We start from the raw sequence: 21093 nt of genomic DNA, 5'->3' as shown, positions 1-21093 counted from the left end.
ATTTGTGAAGCACCTGGGGGTTTAAAGTGCTCACTATGCTTCTAGATAAGTTCCTTGGGGGGTCTAGTTTCCAAAATGGGGTCGCTTGTGGGGGAGCTCCAATGTTTAGGCACACGGGGGCTCTCCAAACGTGACATGGTGTCCGCTAAAGATTGGAGCCAATTTTTCATTCAAAAAGTCAAATGGCGCTCCTTCCCTTCCGAGCCCTGCCGTGCGCCCAAACAGTGGTTTACCCCCACATATGAGGTATCAGCGTACTCAGGACAAATTGGACAACAACGTCCGTGGTCCAGTTTCTCCTTTTACTGCTGGGAAAATAAAAAAATTGTTGCTAAAAGATCATTTTTGTGACTAAAAAGTTAAATGTTCATTTTTTACTTCCATGTTGCTTCTGCTGCTGTGAAACACCTGAAGGGTTAATAAACTTCTTGAATGTGGTTTTGAGCACCTTGAGGGGTGCAGTTTTTAGAATGGTGTCACTTTTGGGTATTTTCAGCCATATAGAACCCTCAAAATGACTTCAAATGTGAGGTGGTCCCTAAAAAAAATGGTTTTGTAAATTTTGTTGTAAAAATGAGAAATCACTGGTCAAATTTTAACCCTTATAACTTCCTAGCAAAAAAAAAAATTGTTTCCAAAATTGTGCTGATGTAAAGTAGACATGTGGGAAACGTTATTTATTAACTATTTTGTGTCACATAACTCTCTGGTTTAACAGAATAAAAATTCAAAATGTGAAAATTGCGTAATTTTCAAATTTTTTGCCAAATTTCCATTTTTTTCACAAATAAACTCAGAAATTATCGACCTAAATTTACCACTAACATGAAGCCCAATATGTCACGAAAAAACAATCTCAGAATCGCTAGGATCCGTTGAAGCGTTCCGGAGTTATTACCTCATAAAGGGACACTGGTCAGAATTGCAAAAAACGGCAAGGTCATTAAGGCCAAAATAGGCTGGGTCATGAAGGGGTTAAAAGGCATTATTGGTTCTCTAAAATTATGACCCCATATCATGTATATTTTTTTTGTTTCGTTAGGTTGTATCGACTATAAGACTTAATTGTCATAATGTGATTGTTTCTATAATGCTTTTCTGCTAAAGTGTATTATGTCTGTTATCTCTCATGCGAGAGAATTGGATCAATTATGGTAATGACACTTTGCTCAAACTCTGATCAGCCTGTCAGCTTATTGTGAGTCTCTCTGATGAGAAGATGGAGAACAAGATTTCTCCATCTTCTCCATTGTTTGAGTTCACCATAATTGGACTGCACTAGGATGTCCTCCAACTGCAGTCGGATGTTTTTCACGCACCCATAGACTTGAGTCGGTGTGCGTGATCCGAGTAGAATAGGTTGTGCTTTCAGGATTTCCTTTGTATTCGTTCGGAATCACACAACAGTGGATACGTTAACCGTCTAGGGAACCTGATCCAAACTTGACAGCCGCCTATATGCCTATAAGGCTTTTGAGTTCGGGTCTAGAGACGGATGTGCGTGTGAAGCCGAACATGGGTGACACTATGGTCATTGGCACTGCCAATGTGAGGTATCTAGGATGATACACTGGTCGTGTAGCTCTCCAAGGAGACAGTGCATATTAGTGATGTCCTGTGATATATATACACTATTAAAACAGGCCAGTAATCAATTAAGGCTATGTGCACACATTGCGGATTTTGCTGCGGATCTGTAGCTGTTTTCCATGTGTTGTACAGTACCATGTAAACGTATGGAAAACAAAATCCGCAGTGCACATGCTGCGGAAAAAAATGCTCAGAAACGCAGCGTTGTTTTTTCCGCAGCATGTCAATTCTTTGTGCGGATTCCGCAGCGTTTTACACCTGTTCCTTTTATAGGAATCTGCAGGTGTAAAACCGCAGGTGAAATCCGCACAAAAAACGCGGCAAATCCGCGGATAATCCACAGTGCACAGCCTAAAAGATGATAAAGACGCCTTGCACTGCTTGATAAGCAGCTTGTATAAGCATACCTTCCTAGCTAGCCATTGCTCTACACCGGTGACTACCACTCTGCCTGCCACTGTTGTGCTGCTCTACTTGTAGGCTATGTGCACACGTTGCGGATTAGGCTTAGGAATTTCTGGTGCGGATTCTACACTACATTTCTTGGCAGAAAATGCAGCTGCGGATTTGTCGCGTTTTTTGTGCGGTTTTGCTGCATATTTTTTGCGGATTTTCAGCGTTTTTTTACCCCTGCGGATTTCTATAATGGAATGGGAACACTGCAGATCCGCAAAAAAGTGACATGCTACTTAATTTAATCCGCAGCATTTCCGCATGGAGTTTTCCGCACCATCAGCACAGCGTTTTTTTTTTGTTTTTTTTTCCACATTGATTTACATTGTACTCTAAATCACTTGCGGATCTGCAGCGTTTCTGCACCGCAGAACGTTCTGCATCTGCAACGTGTGCACATAGCCGTATAGTATGTAAGGCTGCCTTCGGCTCCGGCACAGGGAGAAGATCCGGCACCAGGGTTTCCATGCAGTCCTCGCTGCTATCACACACAGGAGAGGAAGTAACAGACATCACAGCTTCTCTGCTCATGGTAATACAGCCCTGCACACAAGAAGAGGAGGCTGTCAGCACTGGAGGAAGGAGCCCTGTGCACATTAGGAAGAATATACCCACCGCCTTAAACCTAGAGGTCATTTTGGAGACCAGCTGTTTTGTGTCCCCACTTGTTAGTTCTTCACAAGGGCGAAACCAGCTGTTTCCCACCACTGCAGGGGGAAGCGGATACTGTGTTTACAGGGCTCTGTGCTAAGGATTTTGTATTTTAATTTTAATGTAGCGGGTGCTGATCCGCCATTGTCTTGTATGTAGCCTGGATACATGGTTGCTATTAATGCCATAAAGGAGGCGCTTTGTAGTGTCTGCCATCGCAGCAGGAAAGAAAGTCCTGGTTTCCTGCAGCGTGCTTTTTATTTGTAGGTTTATACCCACATTGTGCAAACGGGCTCCTTTAATTATCGGAGGGTTCCACCGCCAAAGCAGCCTAACCTGGTGGGCATGGATGTGTGCTAACCTGGTGGGCATGGATGTGTGCTACTAAACGCCAGATCAGATCTGCAATGTCAAAACAGGAATTGAAAGGCATCTTGTCAGCAAAACTGCCTGATGTCTCCTGAAGCAACACTGTGCTACGCTCAGCCATGAGAGCCCAGATTGCATCTTGCTCTGACTATTGACTACATGGAACATACACCCTCCATGAAGTAGTTAATCAGAAACTGATTAGCTCTGGTTGCTGGTGCTAAATGACAACTTTGGATTTCCTCGCCATCAGTCAGTACTCACAGGGATTTTTCTTTTTCTTTTTTTTTTTCTTATTTCTACCTATTTTGTTTTTTTTCTGGAGAATTTTTTTTTTTTTTTTTTTGGATTTCACCAAGCACAACTGAATAAGGAATTCTTTTCATGATAAAGATATAATGAATAATTTGCTTTGCACAATATATAAGGCCGGGAACCTAATAACACATAGCCTGGTAGTATTTTGGATTGTGATGAGGTCATGAGTCTGATGTAATACATAAGTATCGAACCTTGGGTCTGCCATCTCCTGTAACGGCAGGAACCTCTGTGCATCATATTGGCTTTTTAAGGACTTGCTGCTTTTTAGTTGTAGTTTCTTTTTTTTTTTTTTTTAATTTATTACTTTTTTTTATATTTGGTTTTGGTGATTTTGGAAAAAAAAAAATGGCAGACCTAGAGGCCGTACTGGCCGATGTCAGCTATCTAATGGCTATGGAGAAGAGCAAATCAACCCCGGCAGCCAGGGCCAGTAAGAAGATTGTCCTACCTGAACCGAGGTAAATTGGGGGCCTGGTGAGGGTGGCGAGAAAGTGTCTTTTGTTTATATTGTCCTTTACCATGTGTCATACTAATTTCTTATATGGGAAATTATTTCACTGTTAGAAAGTCCTTTAAAGGGAACCTGTCAGTATAATTAACCCCCTAAACTGTCTATATGGGTATGTAGGTCATAGGAAGCTGAATAAAATAATGCCTTGATATCTTATTTCAGAGAAATCCTCATGTAGATGATTGTTCAGCCCATATCCTGGAACAGCTCATTTACAGATTAAGAGAAATGTGATTCCTCTGGAATAAGACAGCAGATCGCAGATATCAAGGTATCATTATATTAAACTCCCTATGACCTACCTGCCCATATAGATGGCTTAGGAGGGTTGATCCTACTGACAGATTCCCTTTTGAGATGACTACTTATTTCTTCTCATTTAATTCTCTAAAACTTGGATTTTGCAAACTTTCAGTGCTTGGTAGTAATTCATAGGGGTTTATAATGTGGAGCTGATTATGTGATGCCACTAACTGAGGAGTTTCCCATTTTTCACTGACCGGTTCCAATTCAACCTTACACAGACTGTTCATACGACTATCATCGATAATCGTTTTGTGATTGTGACGTTGTGGAGCACATCAGGTTGTTTTTTAGTTCATGTATGTAGGATACATTTGTTTTATGAAGGCTAACACTTGTTAACAGTAGTGATGAGCGAGCATGCTCGGATAAGATGTTTACGAGCATGCTTGTTTGCTAATAAAGGATCTATGGTGTGTTGGAATACTATGTTAGGTGTCTCGTGGCTGTAGAACAGGCAATCCCTGCATGTTTTGCGGCTGTAGAACAGCTGCGAGACATGCAGCCGCGGAGTCTCGAACATAGTATTCGAGCACGCCGAATACGCTTTTATTAGCACATGAGCATGCTCAGATAACACCTTATGCGAGCACGTCCGCTCCTCACTAGTTAACAGCCTCTGTATGATTGTAATGGCTGCCATTCGGGGGATCCTTCATACAATCTGCTGCATCACTGCCACCTGTTTCTTACTCTTGTTTAGATTCCCAGCTGATGTAATGCACCCTTCACATACAGATGATATATATTTGGCCAGTATTCTACAAGGATGCTCGATACGCTAGTAGCTAAACTTTCTTATTTGTATGGTTGGTCCAAGCCATGTAAACGCCTGTTGTATGTGCTCCATCATACCTCCCAACTTTTGAAGATGGGAAAGAGGGACAAAGTTTGCGGCGCGCAAATTTTAGGCCACGCCTCTGACCACACCCATTCATAATTAGTCACACCCATATCCACGTCCCAAGCACACCCATTTAGCACTGCTGATCACACTGTTTCATATACAATAGTTATAAACGAAAAAATATGGCCACACAGTGCTCCATACTGTATAATGGCCACACATGAGGCTCCATACTGTATAATGAACACACATGACGCTCCATACTGTATAATGACCGCATGCATACTGTATAATGGCCGCACATGATGCTCCATACTGTATAATGACCGCACATGATGCTCCATACTGTATAATGACCGCACATGATGCTCCATACTGTATAATGGCCGCACATGATGCTCCATACTGTATAATGACCGCACATGATGCTCCATACTGTATAATGACCGCATGCATACTGTATAATGGCCGCACATGATGCTCCATACTGTATAATGAACGCACATGATGCTCCATACTGTATAATGACCGCACATGATGCTCCATATTGTATAATGACCGCACATGATGCTCCATACTGTATACTGGCTGCACATGATGCTCCATACTGTATAATGACCGCACATGATGCTCCATATTGTATAATGACCGCACATGATGCTCCATACTGTATAATGACTGCACATGATGCTCCATATTGTATAATGACCACACATGATGCTCCATACTGTATACTGGCTGCACATGATGCTCCATATTGTATAATGACCGCACATGATGCTCCATACTGTATAATGACTGCACATGATGCTCCATACTGTATAATGACCCCACATGATGCTCCATACTGTATTATGGCCACAGTTCTCCATACTGTATAATGACATACAGGCACGCAGCTCACACACATGCAGCATCACACACACAGTATCACACATACACACGCAGCATCACAAACGCAGCTCACAAACACATGCAGCTTTGACACAAATGCATCACACATGCAGCCATCTCACACACACACACACAGCCATCACACACACGCAGTCATCACACACACACACGCAGCCATCACACACACACACACACAGCCATCACACACACACGCAGTCATCACACACACGCAGTCATCACACACACACGCAGTCATCACACACACGCAGCCATCACACACACACACGCAGCCATCACACACACACACGCAGCCATCACACACACATGCAGCCATCACACACACACACACACGCAGCCATCACACACACACACACGCAGCCATCACACACACACGCAGCCATCACACACACACACACACGCAGCCATCACACACACACGCAGCCATCACACACACGCAGCCATCACACACACACGCAGCCATCACACACACACGCAGCCATCACACACACACACACACACAGCCATCACACACACACACACGCAGCCATCACACACATGCAGCCATCACACACACACACACACACAGCCATCACACACATGCAGCCATCACACACACCCAGCCATCACACACACACCCAGCCATCACACACACACACACACACCCAGCCATCACACACACACACCCAGCCATCACACACACCCAGCCATCACACACACCCAGCCATCACACACACACACACACTCAGCCATCACACACACACACTCAGCCATCACACACACACACCCAGCCATCACACACACACCCAGCCATCACACACACACACCCAGCCATCACACACACACACCCAGCCATCACACACACCAGATACCTCATACACACATGACACACACACAAATGCAGCATCACACATCTCACACACACACACACATCACACACACATCACACACACACACACAATCTCCTCTGTGGTGCAGGGGCGGCTGATCTGTCCATGTGCAGCTCTTCAGTTTCTCCGGCTGCTCACAGCTCTGCACTGTCCCGGCACCTCCCCCGTCTCTCCTTCTCTGCCGGGATAGCAGCTAAGAGCAGGAGACGCCAGAGCTCTGTGCACACACCTCAGGTGAGTCGCTGACCTCTCATCTTGATCGCTGCTGGCTCTCTTCCTCAGCGTGGCAGCGCCGCACACACAGGGGGCGGGGGCGGGGGAGGGATCGGTCGGGAGGAGACCCAGCATGTATAAGAAAAAAAAAAACAGCCACAAACCTAATCGGGCTCTCTCTACGTCCCGGAAGTGGGCGGGGCTTCACCGGCGGCCGCAAATTCGGGATTTTAAATGCCCGAAGCGGGACAGCGGGACCCCGGTGCCAAAGCGGGACTGTCACGCTGAAATCGGGACGGTTGGGAGGTATGGGAGGCTCCATATATATCTCTACCAGTTGTGGGCACACCGGTGTAATTCCGCACAACACGCAATGCAAACAGCTGACAACACGAAGGCTCCATATCATTACATAATGAATACTGCAGATTAATAGTGCGGGGTTCTGTCTTCATATATTGACTTATTATGATTCTCAATTCTGCTTGGTTCAGAGCTATATCGGTAGTTGTGCATGTTTTTTAGGAATTGACACATACGGTATCTGCATTTCTCTGGCTTCTATATGTATGTCTTCCATTCAACATTTGCTTGACATTTATAACTCAATAATTGCACACTAGCTGCCGGAGATCAGAGGGAGGAAAACTTTATGATCCCATACAAATTTATAAAGACTACTCACTTGACAGTCTCTTGTCTGCATGCCCTCCGGGGTTGTATTGCTAGTTTGGGCTTTAGGCAAGCCTTAGTAAATGTACACCCCATCAGTAAGTACCGTATGTGGTTTGTCTCTCTAGAATTAATTTATTGATAACCCTAAAACTGGATCACCAACAAAAACATGACCCCAACTTTATCATATAAAGCCTGATCTCTGCAATTGCTGCTGCGTAAAACTGGGGGGTTGTCTATCATGAAATTAACAAAGAGATTAAAAAAAGTGTGTGTATGTATATATGTTTTTCTTCGATTTTGCAAAACTTATATATACGGTAGTACATTGAGACTGAAGTGGTCAGCATATCTAAAAGAAGAAATCCCAAATCCTGGCCCAGACCGTTGTGTGATAGAGATATAGAGATATATATATATATATATATATATATATATATATATATATATATATATATATATATATATATATATATATATATATATATATATATACACTCACTGGCCACTTTATTAGGTACACCTGTCCAACTTCTTGTTAACACTTAATTTCTAATCAGCCAATCACATGGCGGCAACTCAGTGCATTTAGGCATGTAGACATGGTCAAGACAATCTCCTGCAGTTCAAACCGAGCATCAGTATGGGGAAGAAAGGTGATTTGAGTGCCTTTGAACGTGGCATGGTTGTTGGTGCCAGAAGGGCTGGTCTGAGTATTTCAGAAACTGCTGATCTACTGGGATTTTCACGCACAACCATCTCTAGGGTTTACAGAGAATGGTCCGAAAAAGAAAAAAAATCCAGTGAGCGGCAGTTCTGTGGGCGGAAATGCCTTGTTGATGCCAGAGGTCAGAGGAGAATGGGCAGACTGGTTCGAGCTGATAGAAAGGCAACAGTGACTCAAATCGCCACCCGTTACAACCAAGGTAGGCCTAAGAGCATCTCTGAACGCACAGTGCGTCGAACTTTGAGGCAGATGGGCTACAGCAGCAGAAGACCACACCGGGTACCACTCCTTTCAGCTAAGAACAGGAAACTGAGGCTACAATTTGTACAAGCTCATCGAAATTGGACAGTAGAAGATTGGAAAAACGTTGCTTGGTCTGATGAGTCTCGATTTCTGCTGCGACATTCGGATGGTAGGGTCAGAATTTGGCGTAAACAACATGAAAGCATGGATCCATCCTGCCTTGTATGGAGCATCTTTGGGATGTGCAGCCGACAAATCTGCGGCAACTGTGTGATGCCATCATGTCAATATGGACCAAAATCTCTGAGGAATGCTTCCAGCACCTTGTTGAATCTATGCCACGAAGAATTGAGGCAGTTCTGAAGGCAAAAGGGGGTCCAACCCGTTACTAGCATGGTGTACCTAATAAAGTGGCCGGTGAGTGTGTATGTGTATATATATATATATATATATAATTATTTGTATAGCACCATTAATTCCATGGTGCTGTACATGAGAAAGGGGTTGCATACAGGATACAGGGTTATAAATATCGTTTACAGTAATCAAGTTTACAGTGACAGACTGGTACAGAGGGGAGAAGACCCTGTCCTTGCGGACTTACATTCTATATATATATATATATATATATATATATATATTATTCTACATAATGTACACAGTCACTCGGGTGGAAGTGGAACTTGTTGTATTAAATTCTGTAAATTTGCGGAATTTCGATGTGCAATATTTGAGTGTTATGCCTGGAATAGTGAGAAGTGGTGCTGATGACATGACTCAGTGTGTGAGAATCTCATCACTATCTTTGATGTCATAGACCTGACAATTACCCTGATCACCATGGTTTCTTGTGTGTCTGGAGGGTGGTGCTTTACAGTGTCTTGTGACTGTGAAGCCACTTCCAGCACTTGTCATAATTATATCAGTAGGAGGGCAGATATGTTCCTGGATCATAATGGAGACCTAATTTTTCTAATTGATAGCTGACTTGCAGTTTGTGTAGAACATGCAGCGATTTATGCTTTAGTGAGTTTGCTGCATATTAATGAAGATGAGTGTATTTCAATAATTAGTCTTTATAGTGGAGTGGCATTCAAAAACACTGATTATGGGGATTCTGGACACTGTCAAAATGAGCATATGGTCACTGATCCTTTTTTTTTTTGGGTTGGATCTATGACGGCTCTATGATATAATTCTGTGTTTGGTATCATTCCAATTTTAAGCATGAACAACAGGTATACATGGGTATGATCTCCTAGAGATCATACCCCCTTACTATGGCGTATCCTTGGACCCCCTAGATGACATACCCTCTATACCAGTGTTTCTCAACTCCAGTCCTCAAGACCCCACAACAGGTCATGTTTTCAGGATTTCCTTAGTGTTGCACAGGGGATACTTTCATCACCTGCTCAAGCATTAATTCCATCGCCTATGCAATACTAAGGAAATCCTGAAAACATGACCTGTTGTGGGGTCTTGAGGACTGGAATTGAGAAACACTGCTTTATACTTTGGTGTATCCTTAGATCCCCCAGAAGTCATACTTTCTACTGTGGTATATCCTTAGACCCCCTAGAGATCATACCCTCTACTGTGGTGTATCCTTTGACCTCCTAGAGATCATACCTTCTATTGTGGTGTATCCTGGGACCCCTTAGAGGTCATACCATCTACTGTGGTGTATTCTTGGACCCCCTAGAGATCATACACTCTACTGTGGTGTATCCTTTGACCTCCTAGAGATCATACCATCTATTGTGGTGTATCCTTGGACCCCCTAGAAGTCATACAATCTACTGTGGTGTATTCTTGGACCCCCTAGAGATCATACCCTGTACTGTGGTGTATCCTTAACCCCCTAGAGATCATACTCTCTATTGTGGCTTATCCTTTGACCTCCTAGAGATCATACCTTCTACTGTGTTGTATCCTTGGACCCCCTAGAGATCATACCCTCTACTGTGGTGTATCCTTTGACCTTCTAGAGATTATACCTTCTATTGTGGTGTACCCTTGGACCCCCTAGAGGTCATACCATCTACTGTGGTGTATTCTTGGACCCCCTAGAGATCATACCCTCTACTGTGGTGTATGCTATCAGAATACCATGCAAGGTAGGATGCATGGCGGTGGGTTGCAGTGCGTTGAAGTTTCTCTTTATGGTACTCATAAGCGCTCACTTGTCAGTTGCAGTTGGGGAATTTTATTAGATTGAATGGACTTCTAATATTTTATTGTGTATTTTCTATTTTATTCATGAGTCAATTGTAGTTTTTGTGGAGATTAGGTGGATACAGTACACTTGATTTGTGTGAGAGACACATCCAAAGATGTACTCCCTGAGTATTCAACACATTGCAGGCGGGTTTATCACAAGACAGGCATCATTCACTCCTTCTTATCCAAGAGACTGCACTAGTTCCATGCTTAACTGGGTAGTATTTGCTGTTTGCAGTTCTGTGTGATGACTTTCAATTACTGTTGTTGTGGTGTTCTGGGATAAACCTGCCTGTTTGATGTACTGTACGCTCGGACATCTTATTAAGCAGAGGGTCTGATGTTATGAGTGAAGCGCTATGGTACACCTCATTTTCTATACAATGCCTTGTGTGCAGATCTGGATTTGGCGATATGTGAATATAAAATTGTTCTTTGTGCTGCAGATTAGACTTAAGACCCACTTAGATGGGTCAATAATCGGGTAAAGAGCAGTTGTAGATACATTAGTTCATGAATATTGGACCTTCTAAATTGGTAGGCAGATGACGGATGAACTCTCAAAGTGCTCATTCATCTGATGAGATGATTTTTAAGCAGGCGTAAAAATCATTGTTCTCAGTAGCGCATAGTCTTGTGTAAACAGGATGTGTGCTGCCGATAACGTGGTATCCTATGCTCACAGAACGATCCCATTAACAATCGTTCTGGGTACATAAAATGGTGGGCGGCCTGTGTGAACGTCTATTAATCTAAAGCCAATAGGTTGGCATTTCGTACTCGATCGTGCAGTCTGAACCCAACCCAGCATTAGTGTCGGGGAGCTGAAGAGCTTACTGTGGTTAGGCGCCATGGGATAACGGGCAAGGTAATAAGGCCAGGTAGGCCAAGCACGCATTTGTGGCTACTGTCAGGTGTATACATAGACGGAGGCTACTGGACAGAAGCACAGCAATAGCCATACATCACAAGGCCCCATTTTAAAGAGATATGTACTGTACAGAGTTATTTATTTTTGTGGTGCCTCCCTACAGGAAAGTGCAGTCTGCTGTGGACAGTTAAATAAGCCACATGCAGAGGTCTACTGTGAGAGCGAGGCCCAAAAGACACTCCTTGGCCACTGCCTTGTGACCTATGGGAACATAAAGTACATGCAGGGAGCTATTCCTAGTATATACATTTGCTGAATGCACAGACTGTGTTTTCTATGCCTTACTTTGTAGACAAACATAAAAATGTGAGATTTTAAAACAGAGGATTTGTTGGCATCACTGATGCTGAGGAAAGTTTTAGCAGTTAAACACTGGTTTTCTTTCTCTTATAAATGGATATTGTATTTTTATATTATTTCCCGATGAGAACCTCCGGAGAAGCGCTGTGACCTATGCTGCTGTAGAGACATACAGGAACATACATGCCTCATCCATGCACGCTATTGGAAGTATTATCATGTGGTATTATTCTGCGTAGGAAAACGCAGCAGATTATGCTTACCTATAGAGATAAAAAGGGGTACGCATAAAGCGTACATTTAGTGGTCAGTGGTAGCAATGGGGTCCTGGATCCATATCCCGCTAAGAACAACATCTGCAAGGAGTTGGTGTGTTCTCCCCGTGTTTGTGAGGGTTTCTTTACACACTCCAAAGGTGTACTGATAGGTAATTTTGCTTGTGAGCCCCCATGGGAACAGTGCTGATAATGTGTGTAAAGCACTGTGGAATTAATGGCGATGTATAAGTGAGTAAAATAAATATACCCAAATGCTCACAAACCCACAATCTACAGAAGGGTCAATTAATATGTAATATTTGGCCTACAGTCATAAGGGTAGGTGCACACTGTCAGTAAACGCTGCAAGTTGGACGTTGCGTACCTCCGCAGCGTCCAACCTGTGGCCTCCAGATGTTACAGCATAGTGGATGGATTTCAAGAAATCTCATGTCCACTATGCGTCCAGAGACGCCCACAGCTCACCCACGTAGACGGACATGTGGTGCGTCTTTCCAGACCGCAGCATGTCAATTTATCTTGCGGAGACGCAAGCCTCTACAAGATAAATGTCGCCCATAATAATATATTGGATGCGGTGATTCCTCACGGTTCAATGAACCTTCACGTGCATTCAAAAGCCGGTAGCGCTTTGGACGGAGCGGACATGAGCTGCGTCCAAAGCGCTGCCAATTGCTGACCATCTGCACCTACCCTTACTATTAAAATAAGAGAATGGGTTTCCATTGCTTATTCCGCATTGGAGATGGTCTTCAGTATTTTTGGGCAGATGCATAGCTATTGTGTGATTAGATAGATGAACGATGAGGCTTATGACTGATTTTTTTTTTTTTTTTTTCGTGCAAGTAGTTATAGAAGCTAGAGGAAGTGGTATGTGGGAGACTAAGGCAGGAGTGGGTGATGGGTGTGATGGATTGTTAGTAGCGAATGGCCAAATCCCCTTCTCTTAGACTAGAGAGGTTGGGGTGCCATAGACCTTGGTCTTCACTTCTAATAGAGTGGATTGAGAGGAGATATGTAGGAGGAAAGGTTCAGCCATCTTGTACGGCAGGATCCACAGCCGGTACAGTGACTGACAGGGATAGCATGATATGACTAGTAAGGAACAGAAGCCTGGAAGGCGCATTCAGAGCTGGTCTGGATAGTGGGGGGATAAGCTGTGACGGAAGGAACATCACTTGTATGTGTTGTTGAGAGAAGAGCGTAATCCGTATTAACAATTTGGATTAAGAAGGAAGCATTAAGGGAAAAAAGTCAAAACAAAAATGCTTATGGCTATGGTTTTACTTGGTTTTTCTTGAGTTTTTTTTGTGCGTTTTTTTTTTTTTTATTATTATTTGTGCTGCGTTTTTGTCCTGATACATTTTTCTCTTGGGCATGCTGATAGTTTAGTGCCAAAAAAAAAATCATTCTACTTCATAAGGTTTGGGCAGAAAAAACGCAGAAAAACCTGCTATCTGCATTTTTTTCACCACCCATTACTTTGAATGAGTGAAAAATGCTGAACAAACTGTGAAAGAAGTGACATTCTCTATTCTATGAAAACCAAGCAAAGCACCAAAACCAAGCTGTGTGCACGAGATTTCTAAAATCGCATAGACATGGCGGGGACTGTAAAATTCAGCTGAAATTTTGCGTAAAAAAGCAGCAAAAACGCCTAATGTGATTATACTGTAAAACTTTTTAAATACCGAAAAACCCTCAAACAGTGAGAGAGTAGAGCCTGTCTTTTTTTTTTTTCTTTCTCGTGTGTTAATATCTTCCTGTATTTCACCAGCGTGCTGGATCAGATTTTCATTGCTTTTTGGTCCGTCAGTCTGTTTTTACTATCGGCTTAATCAGGTTTTTCTCATATATATATATATATATATATATATATATATATATATATATATATATATATATATATATATATATATATATATATATATATATATATATATATATATATATATATATAAAAAAACAGATGGAGGTTTCTCAAGCTTCTCCTAGCAAGCAGTCTGTGAAAAACGGACAGCACTTTTATGCAGCTAGTATGCCACCAATGTGCTGTCCAAGTTTAGCACAGACCCTTATAGACTTTTATTGGCGGATTTGATCCGTGACTTTGCTCAAAGACAAACATGCGAACAGCTCCATAGATTATAATGAGTAGATCTATTAAAAACACAGAATTCATACATGAAATACCAAAATCTGTGTCAAGCCTTAGGGCGGGTGGGAGAAGGAGTTTTCTGCATTTTTCTGTACTTAAAGGGGTTGTCCAGGACTTTTATATTTATGACCTATACTTCAGATAGGTCATCAATATCTGATCGTTGGGGGATGTGACACCTTACACCCCTGCTGATCAACTGGGCCACAGCCGGGTACTGCACATCCGCCACCTTTTCAAATCGAAAGAGGGCTGATGTGCAGTACTTGGCGCGTCCACTATGCAGTTGAAGGCGCTATGCAGCTCCATCGCCACACATCCGGGAACTGCTGATCAGTGGGGGTGTTGGGTGTCGCTCCCCCACCTCTAAGGTATTGATGATCTATCCTAGGGATAGGCCATCAGTACAAATGTCCCAGGGGCACATAAAGTGAAGTGTAATGTGTTAATATGCAGCCTTAGTTTTTTTTAAATTGGACACATTTATTTCTCAAAAGCAAAGTGTTTTAACTGTAAGATAAAGAGATTTGCCAAAGGTCAGACAGATCTGGCACAAGTTTCCAAAACAATCTAGCGACTAGAAGCCTTGGCTTTCCCTCGTTTCTTTGTCGCACTTGATTTGGACAGCTTTTTAATCTAGACGTCTAACTTATTGCAATTTTAATACTTGTGTCTCGTTTACATGTGTGGATTACGCCTCGGACTGTATGGAACGTATATCCCCCACAGTACAAAATTGGGCTGTTGCTATATACTATGATTTTGCCTTCTATGTTCTAATAACATTACTGCATGTAGGCATTGCTTATATTCAGTGTAGTGTCATTTTGTTGTAAATATTGAGTTTGTGCGCCCCCTTAATGGGCGGAGGTCGCTAGCTTGTCCTGGATGTATGGCTCCTATATACGCACAGGGTGAGCGCTCGCGCACATGCGTCACTGCTCTCCTCTCTAAAGATCGGCAGTTGTCCATCGTCACATCTGAAGATTCACCATGACACCTTTATTGACCAGCACCAGGCAGCAGTGATGTAGGCTCCCAGCTTTTCCGCGTCACCCATCCTTATGCCTCAGGTGACACTAACAATGGTGTCAAGGCAGCTGTGTCGATGATGATTTTCTTTGCCTTATTAAGTGAAGTCTCCCGAGGAGGAAGAATCCTCCTTAGACTTTGGCAATGATGTCAGCACATGGAGCTCTGAGTTTAATTGCTCCTGAACTCTACAGAGGATATACATTAAAATATAATCATCTTTTATAATAGATTTTGCTGATTTTGTTTTTTTGTAAGCCTACAGAGTCAAATAAATGCCAGTCTCCATATTTCTTCCTCCAAATAAATTCAATTATTCACATTTACAATTTACATAAATTACCGTAAGTCTTAAAAAAAAATTAGAAATCTTTTCTGTTTATGATGTGTTCTCCATTTATGTCTAAAGCTGAATTCCGAATTCTGCTCTGGAGCTTAAATAGAATTGGTCATGTTGCTCAATCTTTCCTGCCAGCATCATGCTATAAAGGAGGTGAGTGAATTCATTGAAGTCTTTTGTTCTGGGCTTAGAAGTCCAGTGGGCGGTCCTAGTCAGTGACTCATGTGCATGTTCATAAAGGGAAAGGGGTTGGGAGTCCAGTGGGCGGAGTAACTTAGACTAAGTCCAAAGCATTGGCAAGACTAGGCCGATATACGCATACAATCACAGCATGCTGGGATTTCACTGGCTCGTCGAATACGCCTGAGAAAAAATACGGTGATGTGAGCTGCCCCATAGATGAACACTGGTCCGAGTGCTAGGCGATGTTTTCTCATATAGCGCTCATCCATATTCAATGCTAGTGTGACCCCGGCCTTAGAAGTATGGACCTTTAGCTGTAATATGCTGCTATAGGCCATTCTGACTTATTCAGTGATTTTTATCGTACGAGTTTTATCAGTTTGGTCATTGTATCAGTTTTTACCGTTAGTTTCATCAGATTTTCTGAGATGAGAAAAAAATGTATGAATGTTTATCATCCTGATATTAAACAGTCCATGAAAAGCAGATGGTGTCTGTTTTTTTTTAATTTTTATTTTTATTTGCTTACATATATGTATATTTTTTTCACAGCACCATAGACTTGCGTTGGTGATATTGATCCAAGACTCGGTCCAAATCAGACATGTCTCCTTGTTTTGGTGTGGATCACTGAGTCATGAAAATACACGGACATGTGAACAGCCCCCGAACAGCGCAGACTATAACGAGTGCAAGTTCTATCTGTGAAAACCATGGATAGAACTAGTACGAGAAATCGATGTCTGAATGTGCCCCAAGGCTGCTCCACAGAAACTCAGTGATTCAAGGAGACATGAATTCAAAATGAGAAAAGACATGAAACCAAACTAAGTGACATCTTTCTTAGCGGACTCTTCCTTTTCCTTATCACTTCTGGGTACAGTTGATATCAGTGGATCGCTTTTTCACAGTGGTTATAACTAAAAGGAAATAAATGTCAGTGGGATGAAATATGGGTCTGAGGAAGTTTTATCCTTTACTTGCCTGAACCTGTGACCATTATAAGTTTGTATCCCGGACAAAGCCGGAAAACCTTTAATGAATATTTTCGTCTAGGAAATGCACATATGATTATTATGACTGTCAACGTACACCCTTAGTATTTCCATCCTACATGCATAACCTAAGCGCATGCAATCAATGTTTCGACATCCATGAATTCAATTAAAGGGAATCTGTCAGAAGGTTTTTGCTTTGTAATCTGAGAGCAGTAGAATGTAGGGGCAGATAGCCTGATTCCAGTAATCTTACTTACTAGACTGCATTGTTGTGTCAATACGATCAGTGTTTTATCAGCAGGAGATAATCACTACAGGACTAGATGTCTTTTATGCCTCCTAGTCAACTGCTCTGTATAACTCCACCCCCACCACTGATTGGTAGCTTTCTTTTAAGGTACAGTGTACATGGAAACTTACCAATCAGTGGTGTTGGCAGAAATCTAGAGAGCTCAGCATTCAAATAACTGCTAGATCTGCAGCAAATGACCAAGATTTTATCAAAATAACAGCATGCAGACCAGCAAGTGACTTGTTGCCGGAATCAGGGTCTCAGCCCCTACATCATGCTGCTCTCAGATTACATAGCTGACATATCCCCTTTAAAGGCCAGGGATGCTCTCTGTAGAGCAGAAAAGAAATGTGAACATTAAGCTGTTTATTTGGACAAATTTTCTTCACGTTATAATTGTGTTTAGATACAAAGGCCCCCCGTCTTGGCAGTGGAGGTCCATAGCTGGTATACGTATCCTGCTATGCTGTGTGCAGCCAGCTTTAGATTGTCCATTGTAAAAAAAAAAAAAAAAAGTGGATCTTCTATAAGAATTATTAACGGGCTTCCGAGGGTGCAATATTTTTATTTTTTTGTTTAACACCGCTATCATCATTATTTCATCTAATATATAAAGCTGAATGTGCATCTGCACCGTCGCAGCTACAGCCACAAAATTTTGCACAGTCACACGTCTGGACCCCGAGAGCGTCATGGGCTATGTTGTGAGGCGAAATTTTAACCCCGCGCGTTACAATTCACCAAACAATTTTGCCCCTATCTACATAATGGGGAAAAAGTGAAAGGAAAAGTGTTGGAGGCAAATTGACAGCTGCCAGATGTGAACAAGGGGGACTTAAAGAATAAGAGCGATGGCGCCAAAGCGTATATACCGTACAGTTGCTAAGGTGGGGCCCCGACATGGGATACTCACCACACACGGGGATATGAACACACACACAAAATGCGCCACACACTACCACGTGCTTGAACACATATATCACCCTCAGCGCACATTTCACCACACATACACCAACCTCGCCACATAAAAGTCGAAACACAAAAGTCGCCGCTCAAAACTCGCCACACGCAAAACTCGCCACATGCAAAACTCGCTACACGTGCAAAATTCACCTCATGGAAAACTCGCCACATGCAAAACTTGCACACGCGGAAAAATTACCACATGCACAAAAGTTGCAACACATTCATAAGTTGCCTCACACAAAACTTGCACATACTCAAAAGGCACCACACATAAAACTCACCACGCGCAAAACTCGCCATTCGCAAAACTTGCTGCAATCTGATTAATAAGCAGACAAACTACAAGAGCAACAAATGTACCATATAGGAATCCGGCAGCTGTCAGTCACATGACCTGTCTATTATGTGTATGTGTGAGCTAATATATACTGCCAGGGGGGAGGGCTTTCTGTTGGCTGGGGATTTATCAGGCTGCCAATTTAGCTTACAAATACTGAGGTTAAAATACTGAGCAAATAACGTGTGAACACAGTCTAATACAGGAGCAGTAGACACACAGATATATACTATATACAGGGGAGATGACACACACACATATACTATATACAGGGGAGATGACACAGGTATATACTATATACAGGGGAGATGACACACAGGTATATACTATATACAGGAGGAGATGACACACACATATATACTATATACAGGGGAGATGACACACATATACTATATACAGGGGAGATGACACACAGGTATATACTATATACAGGAGGAGATGACACACTGATATATACTATATACAGGCGAGATGACATACAGGTACATACTATATACAGGGGAGATGACACACAGGTATATACTATATACAGGGGAGATGACACACAGGTATGTACTATATACAGGGGAGATGACACACAGGTATATACTATATACAGGGGAGATGACACACAGGTATATACTATATACAGGAGGAGATGACATACAGGTACATACTATATACAGGAGGAGATGACATACAGGGGAGATGACACATAGATATATACTATATACAGGAGGAGATGACACACGTATATACTATATACAGAAGGAGATGACACACAGGTATATACTATATACAGGAGGAGATGACACACAGGTATATACTATATACAGGAGGAGATGACATACAAGTGAGGTGCTATAACTAACCACAGATATTTACTATGCCCAGGCAACGCCGGGCTCTTCAGCTAGTCTACTATATAATTGTCTAAGGGTCACTTCCGTCTTTCTGTCTGTCCTTCTGTCTGTCACGGAAATCCCAAGTCGCTGATTGGTCACGGCAAAACAGCCTTGACCAATCAGCGACGGGCACAGTCCGGCGGCAAAATGGCCGCTCCTTACTCCCCTCCAGTCAGCGCTCACACAGGGTTAATGGCAGCGTTAACGGACCGCGTTATGCCACGGTGTATCGCAGTCCATTATCGCTGCTATTAACCCTGTGTGACCAACTTTTTACTATTGATGCTGCCTATGCAGATCTAATGTTAAAAATAATAAAAAAATAAAAAATAGTTATATACTCACCGTCCGTTGGCCCCCCGGATCAGGAACAGGCCTTTCCCGCTCCTCGCGACTCTCCGGTGACCGCTCCATGCATTGCGATCTCGCGAGATGATGACGTAGCGGTCTCGCGAGACTGCTACATCATTATCTCGCGAGACCGCAATGCACTCCTGGGACCGGAGCATCGTGAGGAGCATCGGTAAAGGCCTCGCTTGGATTTGGGGGATGACGGAGGGTCAGCTTTTTTTAGCAGGAATGTGATGCCCACATTGCTATATGCTACGTGGCTGTGCTATATACTTCGTCGGCTGTGCAATATACTGCGTGGCTGTGCTAAATACTACGTGGGCTGTGCTATATCCTACTTGGCTGTGCAATATACTACGTTGGCTGTGCAATGTACTACGTTGGCTGTGCAATGTACTACGTTGGCTGTGCAATGTACTACGTTGGCTGTGCAATGTACTACGTGGGCTGTGCAATGTACTACGTGGGCTGTGCAATGTACTACGTGGGCTGTGCAATGTACTACGTGGGCTGTGCAATGTACTACGTGGGCTGTGCAATGTACTACGTGGGCTGGGCAATGTACTACGTGGGCTGGGCAATGTACTACGTGGGCTGTGCAATGTACTACGTGGGCTGGGCAATGTACTACGTGGGCTGGGCAATGTACTACGTGGGCTGTGCAATGTACTACGTGGGCTGTGCAATGTACTACGTGGGCTGGGCAATGTACTACGTGGGCTGGGCAATGTACTACGTGGGCTGGGCAATGTACTACGTGGGCTGGGCAATGTACTACGTGGGCTGTGCAATGTACTACGTGGGCTGGGCAATGTACTACGTGGGCTGGGCAATGTACTACGTGGGCTGTGCAATGTACTACGTGGGCTGGGCAATGTACTACGTGGGCTGGGCAATGTACTAAGTGGGCTGGGCAATCAGCGACAGGCGCAGTCCGGCCGCGAATTGGCGTGGGATTTGAACCACGCTTTGCTAATTGGTCGCAGTTGGCCAAATCCTGTGTATTCAATGTATTATTCTAAAATCTTCATAAATAAACTACATACATATTCTAGAATACCCGATGCGTTAGAATCGGGCTACCATCTAGTTAATTTATATTTGCTTATCGGACTGAGCTACTGGCAAACTCTTTT

General features: G+C 43.0%; 1 protein-coding gene across 2 annotated transcripts in view; it reads left to right on the top strand.

Annotated features, from left to right (window-relative positions):
• GRK3 (G protein-coupled receptor kinase 3) overlaps window positions 1-21093 on the top strand; it is a 357635-nt gene that overhangs the window by 21413 nt on the left and 315129 nt on the right. Inside the window, exon 1 of one of the 2 annotated variants that reach the window (XM_077295507.1) lies at window positions 2532-3842. The exons of the other annotated variant lie outside the window; for it this stretch is intronic. Coding sequence (XP_077151622.1) covers window positions 3730-3842 — 113 coding nt within the window. The 5' untranslated portion in view covers window positions 2532-3729. Of the gene's footprint in view, window positions 1-2531; window positions 3843-21093 lie in introns of those variants that run through there. 2 annotated transcript variants of the gene reach the window in all.

Source organism: Ranitomeya variabilis, chromosome 1 (genome assembly GCF_051348905.1).
Source record: "Ranitomeya variabilis isolate aRanVar5 chromosome 1, aRanVar5.hap1, whole genome shotgun sequence".
NCBI classification, from domain to species: domain Eukaryota; kingdom Metazoa; phylum Chordata; class Amphibia; order Anura; family Dendrobatidae; genus Ranitomeya; species Ranitomeya variabilis.
This window is presented reverse-complemented; position numbering and strand designations above follow the sequence as displayed.